Source organism: Nelumbo nucifera, chromosome 7 (genome assembly GCF_055504915.1).
Source record: "Nelumbo nucifera cultivar China Antique chromosome 7, China Antique-T2T, whole genome shotgun sequence".
In the NCBI taxonomy this organism is placed as follows: domain Eukaryota; kingdom Viridiplantae; phylum Streptophyta; class Magnoliopsida; order Proteales; family Nelumbonaceae; genus Nelumbo; species Nelumbo nucifera.
This window is the reverse complement of record NC_142655.1, coordinates 3313868-3334077: the sequence shown is the minus strand read 5'-3', so window position 1 is coordinate 3334077 and position 20210 is coordinate 3313868. Positions and strand designations below refer to the sequence as shown.

At 42.0% G+C, this 20210-nt stretch overlaps 2 protein-coding genes across 6 annotated transcripts; one reads left to right on the top strand and one right to left on the bottom strand.

Annotated features, from left to right (window-relative positions):
• Nucleotides 1-32: 32 nt before the first annotated feature.
• On the bottom strand, nt 33-3490 carry LOC104597549 (uncharacterized). Its single transcript, XM_010259155.3, has 2 exons — nt 2883-3490; nt 33-534 (listed from the first exon to the last, which is right to left on the bottom strand). Exons 1-2 carry the CDS (start codon nt 3229-3231, stop codon nt 212-214), a joined length of 672 nt encoding a protein of 223 aa, XP_010257457.1. The 5' UTR covers nt 3232-3490; the 3' UTR covers nt 33-211.
• A 1971-nt stretch (nt 3491-5461) lies between these two features.
• On the top strand, nt 5462-10330 carry LOC104597550 (zeaxanthin epoxidase, chloroplastic-like). Of its 5 annotated transcripts, none has more exons than XM_010259157.3 (11): nt 5462-5648; nt 6169-6501; nt 7878-8040; nt 8119-8193; nt 8289-8389; nt 8473-8588; nt 8696-8907; nt 9004-9095; nt 9427-9541; nt 9686-9789; nt 10121-10330. In XM_010259157.3, the coding sequence occupies exons 1-11, from the start codon at nt 5626-5628 to the stop codon at nt 10125-10127; spliced, it is 1341 nt and encodes a 446-aa protein (XP_010257459.1). In that variant the 5' UTR covers nt 5462-5625; the 3' UTR covers nt 10128-10330. The 5 variants fall into 5 exon arrangements, 4 of the variants coding, with proteins under 4 accessions (XP_010257459.1, XP_010257461.1, XP_088747834.1 ...); XM_010259159.3 differs by having other exon boundaries at nt 5555-6095; XM_088891708.1 differs by having other exon boundaries at nt 5579-5927.
• The last annotated feature ends 9880 nt before the right edge of the window (nt 10331-20210 follow it).

The following is a 20210-nucleotide window of genomic DNA, read 5'->3' as shown; positions in this document are numbered from 1 at the left end:
TTAGTTTTCTAGTGCTTGAACAAACACAATCGTGAAAAACAGCCAAACAAGCCATGCTGCTGCGTCGGACCAGGCCAGGCCAATCAATCGCCCAATAGTCAATCAATCAATCCTACCGGGTTACCAACTTACCATACCATGTATAAGACAATGCCTTGTTTGTTTTCTTACTAGCATTTTAAGGATGGGTGAAAGAGAGTTGGGCCTACAACTACAATGATGCAGTAAATTTGAGAATAAGATCTACCATTTGAGCATCATAATCAGGCCCCTCCATTTGGAAATGGCTCACTCCCTCAATTAGATGAGTTTCAACACGCCCAGCCGCAGATTTGAGCTTGTTCTCTAATTGTTTCACGCTTGTAAACCCATCCTTGGTGCCCATAACGAATAATTTTGGTTTTGGGGACTGTAAGATGGACTTATGGTGTCGCCCGAACAGGATTGAGGCAGTCAAACCAAAAGGATATCCCAAACTCACATAGCCCACGACTTGTTCTATCAGATCAACTGCAGAGCCCGAAATCGGAGCACCTGTGCCAAAGCAACTGCATAAGAGGGTTTATTGTTAACAATTATGTGCTAATCCTCGAATAATATAATTAAGCACTGATATTATCAAAACATTTTATAGATGATAAAAAAAATGTAGTCATAAAGGCGACCCTGCCCCGGGAAATGTTCAAGAAACAGAGGACACTGCAATAGCAAGTTAAATGAAAAAAAAAACACTACCGCAGGGCCTTGATCCTGGGCATGGAGATCCCCATTCAAATGCAAGGTCTATCTACTCCTTCCTAGCAACCATTCAATGACAGTGTTTGTCATTGGAGAATATTAGTAGGAAATATGAAGGAGCTCATGCACAAGACATCTGGCCAAGTCACCCTACTGAGAAGCTGCTACCGCATGGCTAAGCCAGAATAATTCCTGTTTGCATGGATGTGACCATGCTCACATACCAGTCTGGTTCATACGAAGCATGCATTTACATACTGTAGACAGAACCAAAAACTAGTTTAGCATAAAATCAATTGGTTTGTTCCGCCACCTAAAGGAAAAGTGGACACATGAAAGGTAAAAAGGTGTATACATGACCTATACAAAAATAGTCAAAGGACTAGAACAATTTAATGTACAAAATGATTTGCCCCTGTATACAAAAATCAAGTGTCCACACCTCTGTGTGGTGTTATTTATGCAATAATCAAGGCATCAACTCCCAAGAAGCTTCAGACTAAAATCCATCCAAGAGGGCCACCTCTTGGGAATTAAGAAGCAACTTCAATCAGTGAACCATTACAAAACCAGATTTCATGTCCACAAGCCATTTGCGTTAGCCGAATGGATCACTCCAAAGATGGCCTTCCAAAGCCTACAGCAGCCATATCCATTGAACATCTAATTGTGGACCCTAAGTATATTTGTTCTCCAAATAATTTTCCTACATTGTTTTCCCCAAACCAAGTTTTGAGCAAAACTTCATCATCAAAGCTTTCAGGTAACAAAATATCCATGCCTAGTGATTACAGCTACAAAGTTCCATATGTTTTTTTCACTCCACACTCCAATTCAATTAATAACCTTTCTCCCCTTTTCAAAATCTATCAAAGGCTTCCACCTCTTCAAATCTATTGAAAGCCTCGACCTCTACCGATCCATCTCCCTATCTGCAAATGGCTGACTATGATTTCTGGATACAGCAAGGGCATGCCAGGGTAATGTAAGGGACACGTTATTTACATTAAAAATTACAATGCCTGAGACAAAGCGCCACCAATGTAGAGGCATTAGGATATCTTTCGTGCTAATGCCAAACCTGTAATACCAATCTAAACAAGAAAATGCACCACAAATAGAATTTGGTATACAGAGGCAAGGGGGAGCTGTAGGATTGGTGCTACAATGGTCTATCCAACACCATTTGAGTGTAAACAATCTGACTTCCATGAAGTTCGATTGAGGTTCAGTGTGCAACATATTAAGGTTCCATGAAATAAAAGACTTTCTTAATTCCACCACTACAACTCCGCTTTACAGAATTCAGAATTACTGGTTCTTGCATATTAACATTCAAAGAAATCAAGCTAGAATATTCTACAACTAAAATCTATTTTCTTCTTACACCAGATAAATATATAGACCCAAAACTACAAAAAACAGAAGCGCTTCGTCAACGTGCTTAACTGAGATGTCATTATTCTTTTCAGGATTATAATAGCCCATACCAGTATTTGCACAGATTCATAACACTGCAACCTTCATCATCTCCTAAAGTAATCGGTAATATTTTTTTGATCATACAAGTAAATGTCCTGAATCATAAAACTAGAACATACACAACAATCATGAGCTTAGGCGTCTGTTGAGGGGCTCTCTCTGTACTAACAAATATATAACAAGGATTTTGATATACAGCATATCATCCAAGTCCTAATTTTTTAATCGATATCATCGGAGCAAGATCTCAAGCTTGACTATCAACCCCAAATCACACGAACCCACAGAGCATATAAATAAAGATTAAAACAATAAAGAAGAGAAAGATCAACAAAGCAGATCTACATGAATAGTAAGGAAGAATGAAATTAGAAGGAAAAAAAGGGCATGGCTACTCAACTCCTTGTAAATCATACAAAGTTGATCATGTCCCAACACTAAAAAGTGACGGAAATGGACAAAAAAATCCATCAAATAAAAAATTTCAGCTCAAGGGTCGAGCAAAAATGCAATCTGTTCACACAAAAGAATATAAGCTAGATTACTACTTCTGCTATAGAAATAATCATTTCATAGAACTCAGGATTCATCCATTATAATCAAAGATACAAACAACATAATAAAAAAAGAAACCCTCCAGAAAATTCGTCCGAAAGTCATACCTGCAGAAGAACCCACCAACAAAACCCTGTCACCAGACAAGTTCTCGGTGACCCATTTGCACACAGCAACAACATCACGGATTTCAGAAAACCCCATGAGAGAAGGTCTTCCAGTTGATTTGCCAACCCCTCTCATGTCGAAGGTAACGGCCCTGTAACCTCTCCCTGCTAACCCACTTGCGATTCCTCTCATCAGGCCTTGACAACCACCCATAATGGAGTACGGATGGACGAGGACAATTACCAGATTGTCCTTCATCTCCTCTCTTGGCTTGAACAGTCGCGTGTGGAGCTTAATTCCATCGTTGGTTTCAACCGTGCAGGATTCCACATAACAACTCCTCGTCATTGAGAGAGAGAATGGGGCTGAAGAACAACGGGGAGAGAGAGAAGCAGATATTACCGCCTTCCAGACAGGCAAGGAAGGAGGAGGGCAGGAGGGGAGAGAGAGAGAGAGAGGCAGACGTTACTGTTTTTCGATCATGGTCTGATAGGCCATCATCAATATCCCTAACTGTAAATAAAGTATGAATTTTTATTTTATTTTTTTTGAAATATTAACTCCATGACCATGAGCAAAGTATGCCAAGGCAAATAGAGAAGAGAATAGAGTTTGTCGGATCAGGGCGACGAGAGTTGTTGATACATTTGGATTGGATGTTTCCTGAATCTTCTTTTCCGGTTTCACCCTTTTTTGTCGCATTTTTTACTTTCTTGAGTAAATTATACAGACCTCCTGTACTATGGGATTAGTGACAAATACCCTCCTCATGAAATTTAATTTACAACAAAGGCCCCTGACCGTTAGACAAAAACCCCTCCATTAACGTTCAGTCAATTAACTTAATAAAAAATTCTTATTTAACTGTTTAAAATTTTATAAATGCCTAAATTACCCTTTTTTTAATTTATTTGATCAGACCTTTTATTTCTCATCCAACAAGACTGGTTGGTGTATTGTCTAACGAGAAGGGCAGCAATGAGTAGGGCCGCCAGTGATCCATTCCCGTCTAAGCAGCAACAGTGATGACCGAATTGGAGTCGTATGAAGAGTTCTAGCCTTTTTTGTGAATCAAACCGGTGCTATCATCTTTTGGAAAACTGGTAATCGGAATTGAACCGGAACCGGTACTATCATCTTTTAGAAAAGCATGTATGCTAATCGGTTTAGTTAACTGTCGTTTTTTATATTGATTAATTGAAATCAAACGGTACCTTCGAATCAACTGGTTTGGTTATTTATTCTTTTTATTTATTTTTTGTTTATTCATAATTAAAAAGGTATATTAAACTTTTTTTAACGTTTGGTGGTGAATACGTGTCACATATAGAGAGAAAATCACGTATTTACTGTCAAACGTGCAATTAATTCTATGATTAAATTAGGAGGAGACTGTAATTTCAGACTTTTGAGAGGGAGTACAGTCTATTTATTCTTTTTATTTTTTTTGTTTATTCATAATTAAAAATGTATATTAAACTTTTTTTAACGTTTGGTGGTAAATACGTGTGTCACATATAGAGAAAATCAAACAGCCTGAGCTGTTTTCTGTAAACAGCCAAAGTTTTCTCCCTCTTGCCCACGTATCCTTCGTATCTCAATCGCTGAATTATCCCCCATTAATTTGGATTATATCGACTTGATTAATTGATTCAAAAGATTTAAATTTAAATATAGTTATATTATTAAAAATTCTAAATTAATAGTATAAAATATTTTAAATTAAAAAATATGAATAATTTTCTATTTTTTCATATTAAAAAAATTAAATTTAAAATATAAAACTAAAACTGATCCAACCTCTAAAATTAATATAATAACTAAACGGAAACCAATAAAAAAATACTAAAAATTGATCAATTCAAGTCAAATTGGATTGGATTAATCGGTTTGATGAATTTGATCAACGGCCCTAATTGTCTTGGACTAGGGTAGTGGGGGTGATTGTGGGAGTTAAAGGATTCAGATGGGAACCATAAGTTCGAATCTATTCCTCACACAACGTGTCTCACACCGACCTTACAGCATGTTTAAGCTGTACATCGAGAATATATCCAATATTATTTATAAGGAGATATTCCCAATACAACGTGGGATGTACCCGTGAGGTCGGTGTGAAGCGCGATATATGAACAGCAGATCCCAATTCGAGAACCAAAGAATCGGGAGATGTTCCCAAATCCCAAATTACGTTTAAAGGCATGTGGGGCGCCAATCTGAACTCGAGAGCTAATGGGAATCTACAAACTGTCAGGGCTATTCTCGGCTTTTCATTATAACTGATAATACTATTTTTCTCGATTTAATTGAAAAAAGGGGCTAAACATAAGAGATCTACGTATAGAATCTTTATTAAATAATAAATAAAGCTCTGTAAACTAGTGTAGATTGTAGAATCCCATTAAGCACCAATCAGGACCGTACAAATATTATATACTAAAGTTGAAAGATCTATTGCTTGCACGTGTATGTCCACTATAAGATCTTTTAGATATCATCATATACGTGTACAATCAGATTTGTAAGATGAAAAGTTGTTCTACATTTTAAACATAAAATATTGTTAACTGTAGAAAATGACCAGCGATTGATATGGTGTACTGTTCTTGGTAATGGCTACAGAGCGCTTCCATCGCTATCTGTCGAGTCCCCATTGATGGCTACACTCTTCACAGAGAGAGAGAGAGAGAGCTACATGCTCAACATCTCTACATCAAACAATTCCGCTCCACTTCAGTGATAATGAGTTTCCGTTGGCTGTTTCTGTTAGAACTGCTCTCCAGGATTTGCTTTCTTCACTTGAATGGAACCCGTTATCTACTCTTTTTTTTTTTTTTTTTTTCAGTTTAATCCCTGATTTGGTTCATTTTTTCTAAATCTCTACATCAAACAATTCTTTCCCTCTTTGTCGTGATTTCACCATAATCTGCACATTTTTTTCTGCATTTCTCTGTAGTTCTAGAAAAAATTCTCCTTTTCTGCTATGATCATCCCATTTACTTTGCTCTATATTCATCGACGGCTTCACGATTTCGACCCTACGGGCACGTCCCTTTTTCCTCGTTTCTTCAATTCGTCTAGTGTTAGCTTATATTTCTGCTGATTATAAGTTTAAAACCAGCTATTAGCGTTCTTGGTATTTTCTTCCTGTAGTCGAAGTACCTATATTTTATATTTCCATACGCACTTTTGCTCCATGACGTCTCTGCAAGGTGTTTGTTTCTGCAATCAATATCAGATTTTCATTAGAACTCCTGAATTTAGATCGAAAAGATTTGGTTTCAGAAACTGCGTCTTCCGGTGTGAAGGAGGATCGCCGAGTCTGGACGGAGGGAAGAATGGAAAGAAGAAGCTTCGCATTATGATAGCCGGCGGTGGTATTGGCGGGTTAGTCCTGGCTCTAGCAGCCAAAAACAGAGGATTTGATGTCAAGGTGTTTGAGAAGAATTTGAGTGCGGTGAGAGGGGAGGGTCAGCATCGAGGCCCAATTCAGCTCCTGAGCAATGCGTTGGCAGTGCTGGAAGCCATAGATAAGGATGTCGCAAAGAAAATCATGGAAATTGGTTGCGTCACTGGTGATCGGATCAATGGCCTTGCGGATGGCCTCTCAGGTGAATGGTATATTTCTGTTTTCAGACTCTGCTGCAAACCATCTCAAACATTACTATTAATAGATCTTATTACAGACAGGATTTCCATTTTTTCTTTAGGGAATCAAAAGGGTCAAATATAGATTAGTTGAGAAGATTATTTTTGGGGTTTCAGATTCGGAGCAGAACTGAAATTCTACTGTAAATGAAACTATATTCTTTGGTTTTTCAACCTTTTTACATGTACCGAGGGCGGGGTACCAGAACACCATTTTGATGAGCTCAGCCTAAGTGATTACTTGATTTTTCTGAACCATTTATCATATAGACTGTTATGTGGATGCTTGTAAACTGACCACTCAAATGTCAAATTCAAATCAATGCCAGGGATGCCCAGATAGTTGGGCACGTCTTATAAAAAAAAAAATATCCAGAAGATTTATTTGGTGAGGCTTGACCAGTGTTCCATTGCGTATTTGTAATTTTGACTCTCACATAATGCTGCTTATTTATATATTTTTCTCATTTGAAGCTATATCGATTTTATGCTTCTAGTAATAAAAATATATTTATAAATTATACTCCCTTGTGAAAGATACTATTTAAAATCATAAGGAAATATCAACTCTTAGCCAGGCTTGCTGTTGTTGATAGTTTGTATCTCTATAAAATGTCAACACGATAGTCTGTTATCTAAGTTGCTTAGATTAAAGTTGATCATTTATTTTGGAAGAGGCAATGTATGAAAGCAAATTTTCAAATTGCTTAGGTTGTATTTAGTTAAAACTCTGGTTTTCAGAGTGAGAAACATTGGAACAGTCTTTGGTTCCTGTTCCTAATCATGCATGCTTTTAAACATGTAAAAGCCCAAAAGGTATCACGTGATCTGATGGTGTATTCTAACTTCTGAAAGATATCATCAATCCTAATTCTTCTTTCCCAAATGTCTTCTCTTCTTTGCTCCCAGTATTAATAGGGAAAAGAAAACTTATGAGGAAGAATTTGTTCATTGTAAACTTTTCCTTTTCATGGAAAATTTCACTGATCTTGTCATAAAGAAAATGTCAGGATAATTTAATAGAAACATATGAAACTGCAACCTTAGCGAACGTTTTCAGGACCAGAATTCTCAGTTTCTTACTAAACTTGGATGTTTGAAAATATTGCGCATGGAGATTATTATCAAGGCCAAGTTTTTGCTAACTGGAGTTGACTCAAAGATGAACTGGATGAAGGAAAAAGGACTAAACGTTTTTACTTTTTTTTCCTGAAACCACTGTGAGAAAAGAATGATTTTCAGACTAATAATAGTACCAGTGCATCAATAACTGTGGCTAAGAATGAATAACTCTTTGCAACTGGAAAGTAGAATTTCATTGGCTTCTTTTCTTTTTCTTGCCTCAGGTTTACCAAGTTTGATCTACTGACCCCTGCTGTAGAGAGGGGTCTCCCTGTTACTCAAGTAATCTGCAGAATGACACTGCAAGACATATTACTGGATGCCGTGGGGTCAGATATAGTTTCTAACAGATCTAATGTTGTGGACTTTGTGGAAGACTCTGATAAGGTTTGAAGCCAGTCTACTCAGTCATTTTTCAGTTAAGCTCAAAATGTTCTTAGCTGCATACTTTTCATGGAACATCAGGTTACTGTAATTCTTAAAGATGGCCGGCAGCATGAAGGTGACATTTTAGTTGGGGCAGATGGAATGTGGTCAACAGTAAGTTACTTTTCTCCTATATCATTTCACTTGGTTATCAATCATTATATGTTTACTTTGAAGCCCCTCTCTTATCTTTTCTTTCACTCTGTTAGGTACGTGCAAAATTATTTGGGGGGCAAGAGGCAAAATATTCAAATTATACATGCTACAGTGGATTAGTGAACTATGTTCCTCCCTATATTAACACTGTTGGGTATGTGATCTGAAATATCTTTACAGAATTGTGCCCCATGTTAATTCAATACTTGCTTTCATGTTTGATGTTTTCTGGTGAAGGTATCGGGTGTTCTTGGGCTTGGACCAATATTTTGTTGCTTCAGACGTTGGAGATGGGAACATGCAATGGTACGGGTTCCATAAGGAACATCCTGGGAACACTGATCCTCCCCGAGGCAAGCTCCTCTTGCCCTAAAACCCAAGGTTATGTGATTAACTAAATGGCCCATGAACCAGAATTGGATAGCCCCATTAAGAAGATGCATTTCCTTAAATGATACAGGCAAGAAAAAGAGGCTTCTTCAATTGTTTGGGAGCTGGTGTGATGAAGTCACCACTCTAATATCAGAAACACAAGAACATATGATACTAAGAAGAGACGTCTATGATAGAGACATGATTTACTCCTGGGGAAGAGGGCGTGTGACTTTGTTAGGTGATGCTGCCCATCCAATGCAGCCAAATCTTGGCCAGGGGGGTTGCATGGCAATTGAGGTGTGTGACATTATTACCCTATTTAGTTCTGTGCATGTGATTAATTCTGAATTGAGAAAGAAATAAGATAACAATGACCATAATAATCTTTTTCAGGACTGCTACCAACTTATACTTGAGCTTGAGAAGGTTTTTGAGCATATCAATGACGCTCAAGTGTTTGAAGAAATTGCTTCTGCACTTAAAAGGTATAGTTCATGTTGGTAACAAAGTAGTAAAAGTAGAATGAATTCATCTTGTATAGAATCCTGGTACTGGTAAACCAGAAGAATGTTCTATCAATTGGTCCAAGCAGTCACATGTTTGGGTAGTACTGTCCAATAGAGTCAGTTTAGTATTAGGGGCCTCCCAATTTGTACCCAGTGAATTGCAAATCAAGATCCAATGGATGCAACTGCTGGATGACCATTCTGTTGATGGCTGAACCAAAAGGTCTCTGTCCAAAGTTTGTATCTTGTTATATTTTCTTCTGTGAGTTGCTTGTGAATGAAACATGCCTGGATTGTATGCTTTATGCAGATATGAGAAGAAAAGGATGTTTCGAGTCAGTGTGATACATACATTGTCACGGATGGCATCAAGAATGGTTACCAAGTACCAACCTTATTTGAATTTTTCACCAGGTCCTCTCTCTGTAAGTCATTCATTCCTCGGTTGCTACTGTAATATCTTTGGTCCCATGTCATTGGAAATAATATGGACTTGTTTGGTGATTAAGTTCTCCTTTTCTATTGTTTTTTTTAAAGGTATGCTGTATTGTTATCATTGTCTGTTGCAGTTCTTGACAACACTGCGTATAACACACCCTGCATTTCACGGTGTGCGTCTCTTTTCCCAGCTTGGAATGCCTCAGTTGATGACTTGGATGCTTTCAGGTCATGGGTAAGGTTTCCTCTTATCAAATTTATCCAACCTATTACACAGAAATAGCCTGTATTATAAGATAAGTTTGGAAGCAGAGCTAGCTGTTGGGTCAAAATTTCCACCCACAAGCTTTAAGGCTGCATTTGGGTTAGGGAGGCAAAGGAATCAGGGAAGGGAATTTATGACCCCAAAATTCCACAAATTTCCAGATTAATAAACTTTTGGCTCCAAAAAGGCACCATGCAGAATTCTGGCACTCACTGGTGCATTGTTGTATTTGAGGTTGATTATATTCTTTTTGTTTGATAAATCCTTCTAAACCAAATTGTTCATGTGGCTTTCCTTGAAGGTTGTGAAAGAACAAACAAGAGAAAGGACCAGAGGAGCCAGGCTTTAAACTCTACAGAGGATGTACAATATGCTAGAAAAAATAAGGATGAACAAAACAAGTCTGCTCTCGATAGCAGTTTACTGTTTGTTTGCAAGCGCAACTGCCAATAAGCTGTTAATTGGGAATCAACACAAGGAGGAATGATAACATGGGGGTTTGCCATTAAAACTGAGGGAAGGAATTTTTTATGCATGGTAGCTTTGAATGCTGCGTGAAGAGTTGTGATGAATACCCCCTTTCGGCTATATCTATATGCTTCCTTATTAATTTATATATATTATAACACAGAAACTTGTAATTCCCCCAAAAAAAATCTCTTATGAAAGCTTTAAGGAGAGAAGCCTATTAGCCGAATATATTAACCAGATTCAACACAGAAGCTTGTTATCCCCCCCAAAAAAATCTTTTATCGAATAGGGTGTGTTTGCCAATGTGTGTATGATCTTATTTTTCAAAAACACAGCCCTGTATCAGAATCAACATCTCATTCCATTTCACTGTACAAACCCACAAGCCACAAAACAAATAACAGTTCCAGAGATAAATGCGAGATGATTGGCACTAGAAATTGATCAGCTGCAATCCAGGAAAAACGTAAATCCAACTGATTAAATCGAGATATAATAAGATGGGTCCAACCATTCCCTTTAGTAAATGAATATAAATATAAATATGCATAGTGCAAATCAGTGTTCCTGAACCGTTGTTGACCTGGACGGTTAGATTGTTCAGTATAGGAATCATCCAAGCAACCATTTCTATTTCACCCTTAACCCGTTTATTGTCTAAAAACTATTGATTAGTCAATGACCCACTGATCTGGGTGCTTAAACTGCTGGCCCATTTAATTCTGATAATGGTTTTTGATCGTTTTTATTTTTTATTTTTATTGGAACAAGCCATTCATTCGAACCGTACAATCAAACTGCTGATCCAAAAATTGTTGGACAAAGTGGTTTCTGATGTATCAATTTTTTGTGCCAAGTACCTCGTCATTTGGTCTGTTTCCAAGTGGCCGATGACTCAGAGGCTAAAGTGAACTTTTGCTGGATGAGGACCTGGATGTCGAGTTGACTAGGACGAGCTGGGGGCAGATTAGGTGCCGAGTTAACTGAGCCGAGCTAGGTAGGTTAGGTGTCGAACTGACTGGGCCGAGCTAGATAGGTTAGGTGACGAGCTGACTGAGCTGAGCTAGGCAGGTTAGGTGACGAGCTGATTGGGCCGAGCTAGGCAGGTTAGGTGACGAGTTGACTAGAGTGTCGAGCTGCTTATTAGGTGCCGAGTTGACCAAAGTGTCGAGCTGGATTAATTGTTGAGCTTCGTAGCTCTTTAGAGACCTGCGAGGAACCAATGTCAGAGGACCCGGGGTGGCTAACCCGGCGAGGTTGCTCCGATGCTGAAGTTAGTACTCTCATAGTAGACTGCAAGCTAAAAATCATAAAGTATGAGAGCTAGAATATGCTTACTTTACCCCATGTCGTTGCGGTTGGAGTCTTTATATAGGCGTTGTTTGGCGTGGGTTTCATGCATTATATCCGAGATTTCTGAGAAGTCGTTCAAGTGGTTCGAGATTCCTTGAGGTAACCACCATGCACATTGACCACCCTCTGGATCGTTCGGTATATGGGCCAACTTCCAAGGATCGTGGGAGTGTTTGAATATGCATGCCGAATTCGTCGACGAGCACATATTGCAAGTCGCCGCTTGTGTCAGGCTGCCAGGTCACGCCAGGGCCAGGCCGCCAGGTGGGACACCACCTAATTGTTCCGAGGCGCCACATGTCACAATATCATTGGAGGGCCAAATCCGCCCTCTTCAGTTCCAATTTCGGGTCAGTTTTTAAAAGATTGGTGAAAATATAAGGATTAGCTTATGTTTCATTATTTTATCGAGTAATATTTTGACAACTTTCTCCGCGTGTTGATAAGGAGGTTGAACAACTCAAAGTTATCAATATTGTAAATCCGGGTAAGTTTTGGCATGGAAATGGATTGGTGTACTGTACATATTTCTATTTGTACTCTTAGCGTGGCTGCGTTTTATACAATGTTGTTCTTGCATCAATTTGCCACATTGGCATGTTGAAGAAACAGCTTAAAATGAAAGTGTTTACTGTTTACTATAGAAAAGCAATGCAACGAAATCACATTTTTGACTTTTTTTTTTTTTTTTCTTTTTGAGAATCCTGGGGTATTGCAACCTGCAACTTTCTATAAAGCCATTCTGATTTCTGACATTATACATTCGAAAGTAGAACACGGAAACATAATGGATTGTCAAATGTTCGTTCTAACGATTCCACATATATTCCAAAAATCCACATCAGCAATATGTAGAGTTAATGGACGATCAACAACCGATTGTGTCAGTGTAAAATGGCTTTTAAAAGAGGGTAAATTGTTGAAACGTCCCCTTAAATATCAAAGCAGTTACATTTAATCAATGTTTATTTTTCAAATTTTTTCTTCATATGATTCGTTAGTCCAAACTCTTTTTATCTCTTTTTTTTTAAATGGATTTATTTTTCAAATTTGTCCTTTAAATCAATGAATCAAAGATAAAGAATATATTTAGTTTTGTTTACGTTTTTTCATTCAACATTTATACTTTATTTACTTATAAAACCGAAAAAGGTAATAATTACAACCGTTTATAACAATTAGGTGCCACTAGGCACCACCACATGAACGTAACAGTGAAAAATGCTTAACCATTTGATGAAGCTTTAAAAAATAATTTTGTCAAATGTTAGGTATGCATAGAAACTGAAGTCACCTTTTGCTATTTTCGATGCATATGGAAGAGCATGAGATGGAAACTATTGAAATGGCACCTATGTGGCAACATTTATTGAATAAATGCCCACGGAACCAAACACCCTAAAAAATGCAACTTCAAATTCTCTGCTTTTTTTCTTGGGGATAAATTATACGCCCCCCCATATTACGGGTTCAGTGACAAAGACCCCCTTCCTATTTTTTTGTGACAAAAACCCCTCTAAATTTTGACAGTTAGATAAAGACCCCCTGCATTAGCGTTCATTTATCATCGGAAAAAATTAGCATTTAGTTATATTATTTTTAAATACTCAAACTACCCTTTTTTTTTAATTTTTCATTTTCAAACCATTTTACCCTTCATACACTTTTAAAACATGGCCTTACCGAGTTATCTCCTGTTTTCTTCTTTCGGATGTGTTCAAGCTTCAAAGCAAAGGAGAGGGGGGTTTTCCCTGGTAGCAACGTTTCAGCAGAGACCATCCCTCTCCGGGAGAGAGAGAGAGAATGCTGTTAGTTGGTGAGTTAAAGAGTTGGAAACGTATCTATGTTTAATCTAATGCAACTGCAAGGTATTGAAGCATATGACAAATGCAACTGTTAGTTGGTGAGAGAATGCCTTGGTATTGAAGCATATGACAAATGCAACTGCAAGGAACGTATCTATGTTTAATCTAATGTTCTCCGTACACAAAGCGGAAATGAGGAAAAGTCTACAGAGGATGGAGAAGGTGAAAGGGGCGTGTAAGAATAGAATGCAGATGAAGAGAATGTAGGAATACAAGATGAAGAAGAAAGTGCTCATCCCTGCTACTTTGCTCAATGTGCTCAGCCCATACATGCTCGCTCCACTCTCTCTTTTCCTTTTCAAAGACAGAGGGATTGCACACTACAACTGCATTTTGCAATTCTACACAATCAACAATGAAGGAGGGTTACTTTACTAAATGCCAATTATTATGATTTAACTGTCTCTATCAAATCGTATGGAAATTAAATCAAGAAGGTCTTCAATGTATTGCAGCCATGAATATGGGCATCTTTTTAACATCAGTTCGCGCATCACACAGTGTTGGGGACATGGCTTGGCCCAGAGGCCCACGGCCACCTATCACAGCTCGGCCACGTTGACATAGTCCGGCCGAGCTATGGCATTATCGTAATCCCACCGACCACGTCAGCTACGCGTTATACGGATAATCTCACCTAGTGGATAGAGATGAGAAGAAAAATCCGTCGAGTAGGACTCTACCCTCTTGTAACCTCGGCAGGGAACTTTATCCCGATTTTCTTGGAACTCTACTCCGTCCAAGATACGGACCCTTTGGCTATAAAAAGGTACTCCATGCTCAAGGTAAGGCATCTCCCAACTTCTGACACCCATACTACCACTTAACTGGGACCAACACCCTTATAGCTCGGCCCGACCATCCACCACCTTCTACTCACTTGAGCGTTGGAGTACTTACCCGGGGATAACTCCTCAGACCTCTGACTTCTTCCTTGATCACAAGTCTTGAAGCGCGGCCTCGTCCTTAAAGCTCGGCTCCGCCCTGCCAGCAAGGACTATCTGGTTGCCCTCCTCAGTTCGTACATTACATCGGATTGAGCAGCATCAAACTAGCGTCGTCTGTGGGAACTTACAAAAAGTTCTCCCAAAAAATTCCTCCTACGCAGCTTCAAAGTCAATTAAGATCCCTAAGAAACATTCTGAACGATCTGTAGGTCGTTCCCCATCTTGGGAGAACCGACTCCTCGCATCAAGAAGCCCTGCAACCTTCGGCCGCAATAGATTCAGTGCAATTTCGAGCCATGCAAGAGAAGGTCGATAAGATCTTCGAGTTCATGCAGACACTAGGGTCCGCTGTGCCACCCAACCGGGTTGTCCCCCCTCACACCCCGACATGCACGAATGACAATCCTTGGATCAAGAATTCCAAAGCGCAACGGTCAAATGTAAGGGGAGAGCGGTCTGAGTGTATGAGGCAAGACATTACCCGAAGGCCCGCCTCTACTGCCCGCTCCCGTGGATAGGACCACCATAACCAGACATGCCCGTCAGCGTGCATCCCTGCCAAAGAAAGGCTCGGCAAAAGGACACCGCCCTTTGTGGTCTCTGTCACCGAGTCAAGCTCGGTCAAGGATCACCCCGCACGACCCAAGAGGGAGGCCATACATACTACGACCCCGGACAACAGAGATGCCGAGATCAAAGAGCTCTGGCAACGTTTGGAAGAGCTAGAACGCACTCAGACCCACAAGAGCGTAACTCTCGCCGTAGACCAACCTGTGCAGGCCACTGCGCATATCACCAAGGAGCCGCCCTTTGTCTAGGACATCGTAGACGAGATACCCCCTGCTGGATGGCGAGCCCCCCAATTCAACAAGTACAGCAGGAATTCCGATCCTTTCGACCATGTCACGGTGCTCAAAGCCCAAATGATGCTACACGACGCGTCAGAGGGACTAATGTGCAAAGCCCTTGTAACCACACTATAGGGCCCAGCCTTGGCGTGGTACTCCTCTCTGCTGTCGAGTTCCATAACATCATGGGCCCAGCTGGAGACCCAATTCGTAGCACAGTTTACCGCTAGTCAGAAGCATTGGAAAACTTCAGCCAGTCTTATGCAGGTTTGCCAGAAAAAGGCGGAGTCCCTTAGAGATTACCTAGCGATGTTCAACAAAAAGCATTCCAAGTCAGGGACTTAAATCAATCAGTTGCGGTGATGGCTATACAACACGGACTCCACCCTTCCCCATTCTACTTTTCCATCTCCAAAAATCCTCCACAAATGTTGGCCGCGCTAATAAGCCGCACGCAAAAGTATATCAACGCTGAAGAGGCCCAGGCACAACTTAGAGATGAGGATGAGAAGCCCAACAGAAAGAGGAGAGAGATCAACGAGCGAAATTCCGAGAGGTCGGACAAAGATCACAAGAGACTGGATCGCCGGACCGACCATAGACCTCAGACCCCTCCGCCGACCTATTGGAATTTCACGCTGCCTAATATTTTGCGGTCTGAAATCCTGATGCAAATCCCTGACCGCCCAAGAAGATGAAGACGCAAAGTAACAAGAGCAACCGAGACAAATATTGCGAGTTCCACAAGGACCACGATCACGACACGGAGAACTGCTTTGACCTGCACAACCATATTGAAGATCTGATTTGGCGCAGTTATCTTAGCGACTTCATAGACAAAAGGGAGAAGCCAGCCCAAGAGGAATGAAGAGTGAAGGAAGCTCGACAACCACCGCCCTGGGGCCCCCCAACCGGCGTCAACCACGTTATATCAGGAGTAGCCGCCGCCGGAGGGGAGAGCAGCTTGGGTCAGAAAAGATATGCTTAACTGTGTGGGATCGACGGCCGAGGTCACGAGATGAGGCACAACACATCTATCACCTTTACTGACGACGAACTTCGAGGGGTCCAAACACCACAAGACGACGCTTTTGTCATCACAGCCAAAGTGGCCAACTTCGAGTTGCGGTAGATCCTAGTTGACACAGGAAGTTCTATCGACGTATTGTTTGAAGATGCATTTGAAAAGCTCCGCATTGCTGGAGAACGACTTACACCAGTTAGCACTCCCTTGATGGGATTTTCGGGAGAGTCCCTCCAGCCCATTGGGAGGATAACTCTTCCCCTCTTGATCGGAGATGACGATGTTACTGCGACAGGCATGGTAGACTTCATCGTGGTGCATTGCCCCTCCTCTTACAATGTGATCTTCGGCTGGTCGACCCTCAACGCTCTGCAAGCCATAGTCTCAACATACCACCTCGCCATGAAATTTTCAAACAAGTATGGCGTTGGGGTGGCACGCGGAGACCAGAAAATAATGCGACTTTGCTATCAGCTATCTTGCCAAGGACCGCGTCTAATGAATGAGACGTTGATGGCGGAAGCATATGACCAGCATGACGAGGTAAAGGTGCAGCGTGGCCGACCTGTGGAAGACCTTGTTTAGGTCCCCCTATTTGAAGATAATCCCAAAAAGACGGTCCAAGTCAGCCCCTTGCTAGGCGACCACCTCTGAGAGGAGCTTGTGCAACTATTGAGGAATAATGGCGACGTATTTGCTTGGTCGGTAGAGGACATGCCTGGGATCGATCCCGAAGTTATCACACATCGGCTAAACGTTGACCCCCGTTACCAACCTATGAAGTAGAGGAAGAGAAACTTCGCCATAGAGCGGTGGTAAGTAATCGCCGATGAAGTGCAGAAGCTGCTCAACGTCAGCTTCATTCGAGAAGTCAAATACCCCGATTGGCTGGCCAACGTAGTAATGGTGAAGAAGGCCAACGGAAAGTGGAGAATCTGCATCGACTTTACCGACCTGAATATGGCCTGTCCCAATGACAATTTTCCCCTGTCGAGGATCGATTTGGTCGACCAGGTCGTTGATGTAACAGCAGGACATGAGCTCCTAAGCTTCATGGACGCCTTCTCAGGCTACAACCAAATCTGGATGGACTCGGATGATCAGGAGCGAACGGCCTTTATCACTGATTGCGGTTTGTACTGCTACAAGGTAATGCCCTTTGGCCTCAAAAACGCTAGCGCCACATATCAACGACTGGTGAATGAGGTATTCAAATAACAACTCGATAGGAACGTTGAGGCATATGTCAACGACATGCTCGTGAAGAGCAAAAAGGCAGAACATCACCTAGCCGACCTCCATGAAGTTTTCGACACACTCAGAAAGTACAAAATGAGGTTAAACCCAACCAAGTGCGGCTTCTGGGTGGGCTCCAACTAGTTTTTGGGGTTCATGGTAACATAGAGAGGAATTGAAGCAAATCCGAAGAAGATAAAGGCCATCCTTGACATGCCATCCCCCCAGACCCATAAAGAGGTGCAACGGTTCACCGTATGATAGTTGTCCTTGGTAGGTTTTTGTCCAAATCCGCGGACCGGTGCCTCCCTTTTCTCAAAGCTCTCAAATGGCCAAAGGACTTCCATTGGAAAGAAGAGTGTGAGCAGTCTTTCCAGGAACTGAAACAGTACCTGAGCTTGCTGCCCCTCCTCACTAAGCCGAGCCCAGGGGATGAGCTATTGCTCTACCTCTCGGCCGGAGATGAGGTAGTCAGCTCAGTAATGGTCAAAGAAGAGGACCGGGTATAGAGGCCGATCTACTATACCAGTAAGGTCCTCTGCGGCGTAGAGACCCGGTACTCCTATCTTGAAAATTTGGCTTTGGCCCTCGTCACCATGGCCAGAAAGCTTAGACCCTACTTCCAGGCCCACAACGTTCGAGTACTCACCAACCAGCCCCTTAAGCAAGTGCTACAAAGTATGGAGTATCAAGTGCCTAGTCAAGTGAAGTGTTGAGCTAAGTGAATACGACATTGAGTACGCACCCCGACCGGTGATCAAAGCCCAGGCCTTGGTAGATTTCATCATAGAGTGTACATTCACAATCGAGGAGCCGGCCCCACTGTCCCTAGTATGGACTCTCTATGTAGATGGCTCGTCAAAGCATCAAGGCAGTGGCGCCAACGTTATCCTCCTCGGCCCGGACAACATGGAGTTGGAGCACGCCCTTAGGTTTGAGTTCAAAGCCTCCTACAATGTGGCCAAATTTGAGGTCCTAATTGCTGGGCTCCGCCTTACTTTGGACCTCAGGGCTCGACGAATCAAGGCCTTCAGTGACTCGCAGCTTGTGGTCAACCAAATCCACGGATAGTATGATGCTTGGACTCCCTCTATGGAGAGTTACCTACAAAAGGTGCAGCAACTCATCCAGGAGCTCGAGCAATTCGATATCCAGCAGATCCCTCGAGCCGAGAACGCCCGAGCCAACGCCCTTTCGAAGCTGGCTAGCTCGCCGCAAACTGACCTTTACTCAGCCGTCCGGTTAGACACACTACCCCAGTCGAGCATTGCACCAACAACCATCCTCATCCTTCTAGTGCAGCATGGCCCATCTTTCGTAAAGGGTCAACTCTACCACCGTTCCCACACGCTTCCATACTTGAAGTGTTTCCCCCCAGCCAAAGCGTACTACGTTCTTAGGGAGATACATGAGGGCATTTGTGGAGATCACCCCAGCGTGCGCACACTAGCCCATAAGGCACTCCGGTAGTTTTACTTTTGGCCGACGATGAAGCAGGATGCCGCCCAGTTAATTCGGAAGTGCGATAGTTGATAGGGTCACTCTAATCTACATCACCCTCCTGCAACCCCTCTGAAGCCGATCACCAGTCCATGGTAGTTCACACAATGGGGAAGGGACATCCTTGGCCCCCTTCCCACCGCGGTTGCGCAGAAGACGTTCCTTCTCGTAGCAGTGGACTACTTCACGAAGTGGGTTAGTGTCGAAGCCTTGGCATGCATCACCGCCCACAACGGAACACAGTCACCGACAACGGAACACAGTCACCGACAACGGAACACAGTTCACCGACAAGAAGTTCGAGGCCCTGGCACGCATCACCGCCCAGTTAGCTACGAAGTGGACTACTTCACGAAGTGGGTAGAAGCCGAAGACCTGGCATGCATCACCGCCCACAATACCCGAAATTTGCTATGGCAGGAAATTGTCTGTCGCTTCGGTATCCCGCGTGTGCTCATCACAGACAACGGAACACAATTCACCGACAAGAAATTTGAGGCCCTCTGTGCCGACCTGAGGTTCGATCACCGGACTACCACAGTTCACCGACCCCAGAGCAACGAACAGACCGAGGTAACCAACCGCATCCTACTACACGACCTGAAAACACGCCTAGATCAAGCCAAGGTAAAGTGGGTCGAGGAGCTGCCGAGCATTCTCTGGGCTTACAGGACAACCTCGCGGACTGCCACTGGGGAGATCCCTTTCAGTCTGACCTATGGGGCCGAAGGCATGACCCCCGTGGAGATATGTTCCCCAACCATTTGGACCAAACTCTTCAATGAGGGGCAGAATGACGAAGATCTACGCGCGAAGTTGGACCTAGTAGAAGAAACTCGGGACTGAGCATATTTGAAGATAGTTTCACAACAACAGAAGATGGCATGACATTACGATTCTAAGGTGAAAAGACGCAAATTCAAGACAGGCGACTTCGTCCTGCGTAGAGTCATAGTCCCCGCACCAGGAGAAGGGAAGCTCATACCGAACAAGGAAGGGTTGTACAGAATCACCAGAGTCCTTGGAACGAGTACTTATAAACTTGAAGACCTCGAAGGCCGATTGATACCAAGGAGTTGGAACTTGGAAAATCTTAGGATGTACTACCAGTAGACCTACAAGCAATAAATGTCTCTTCTCTTTTAAG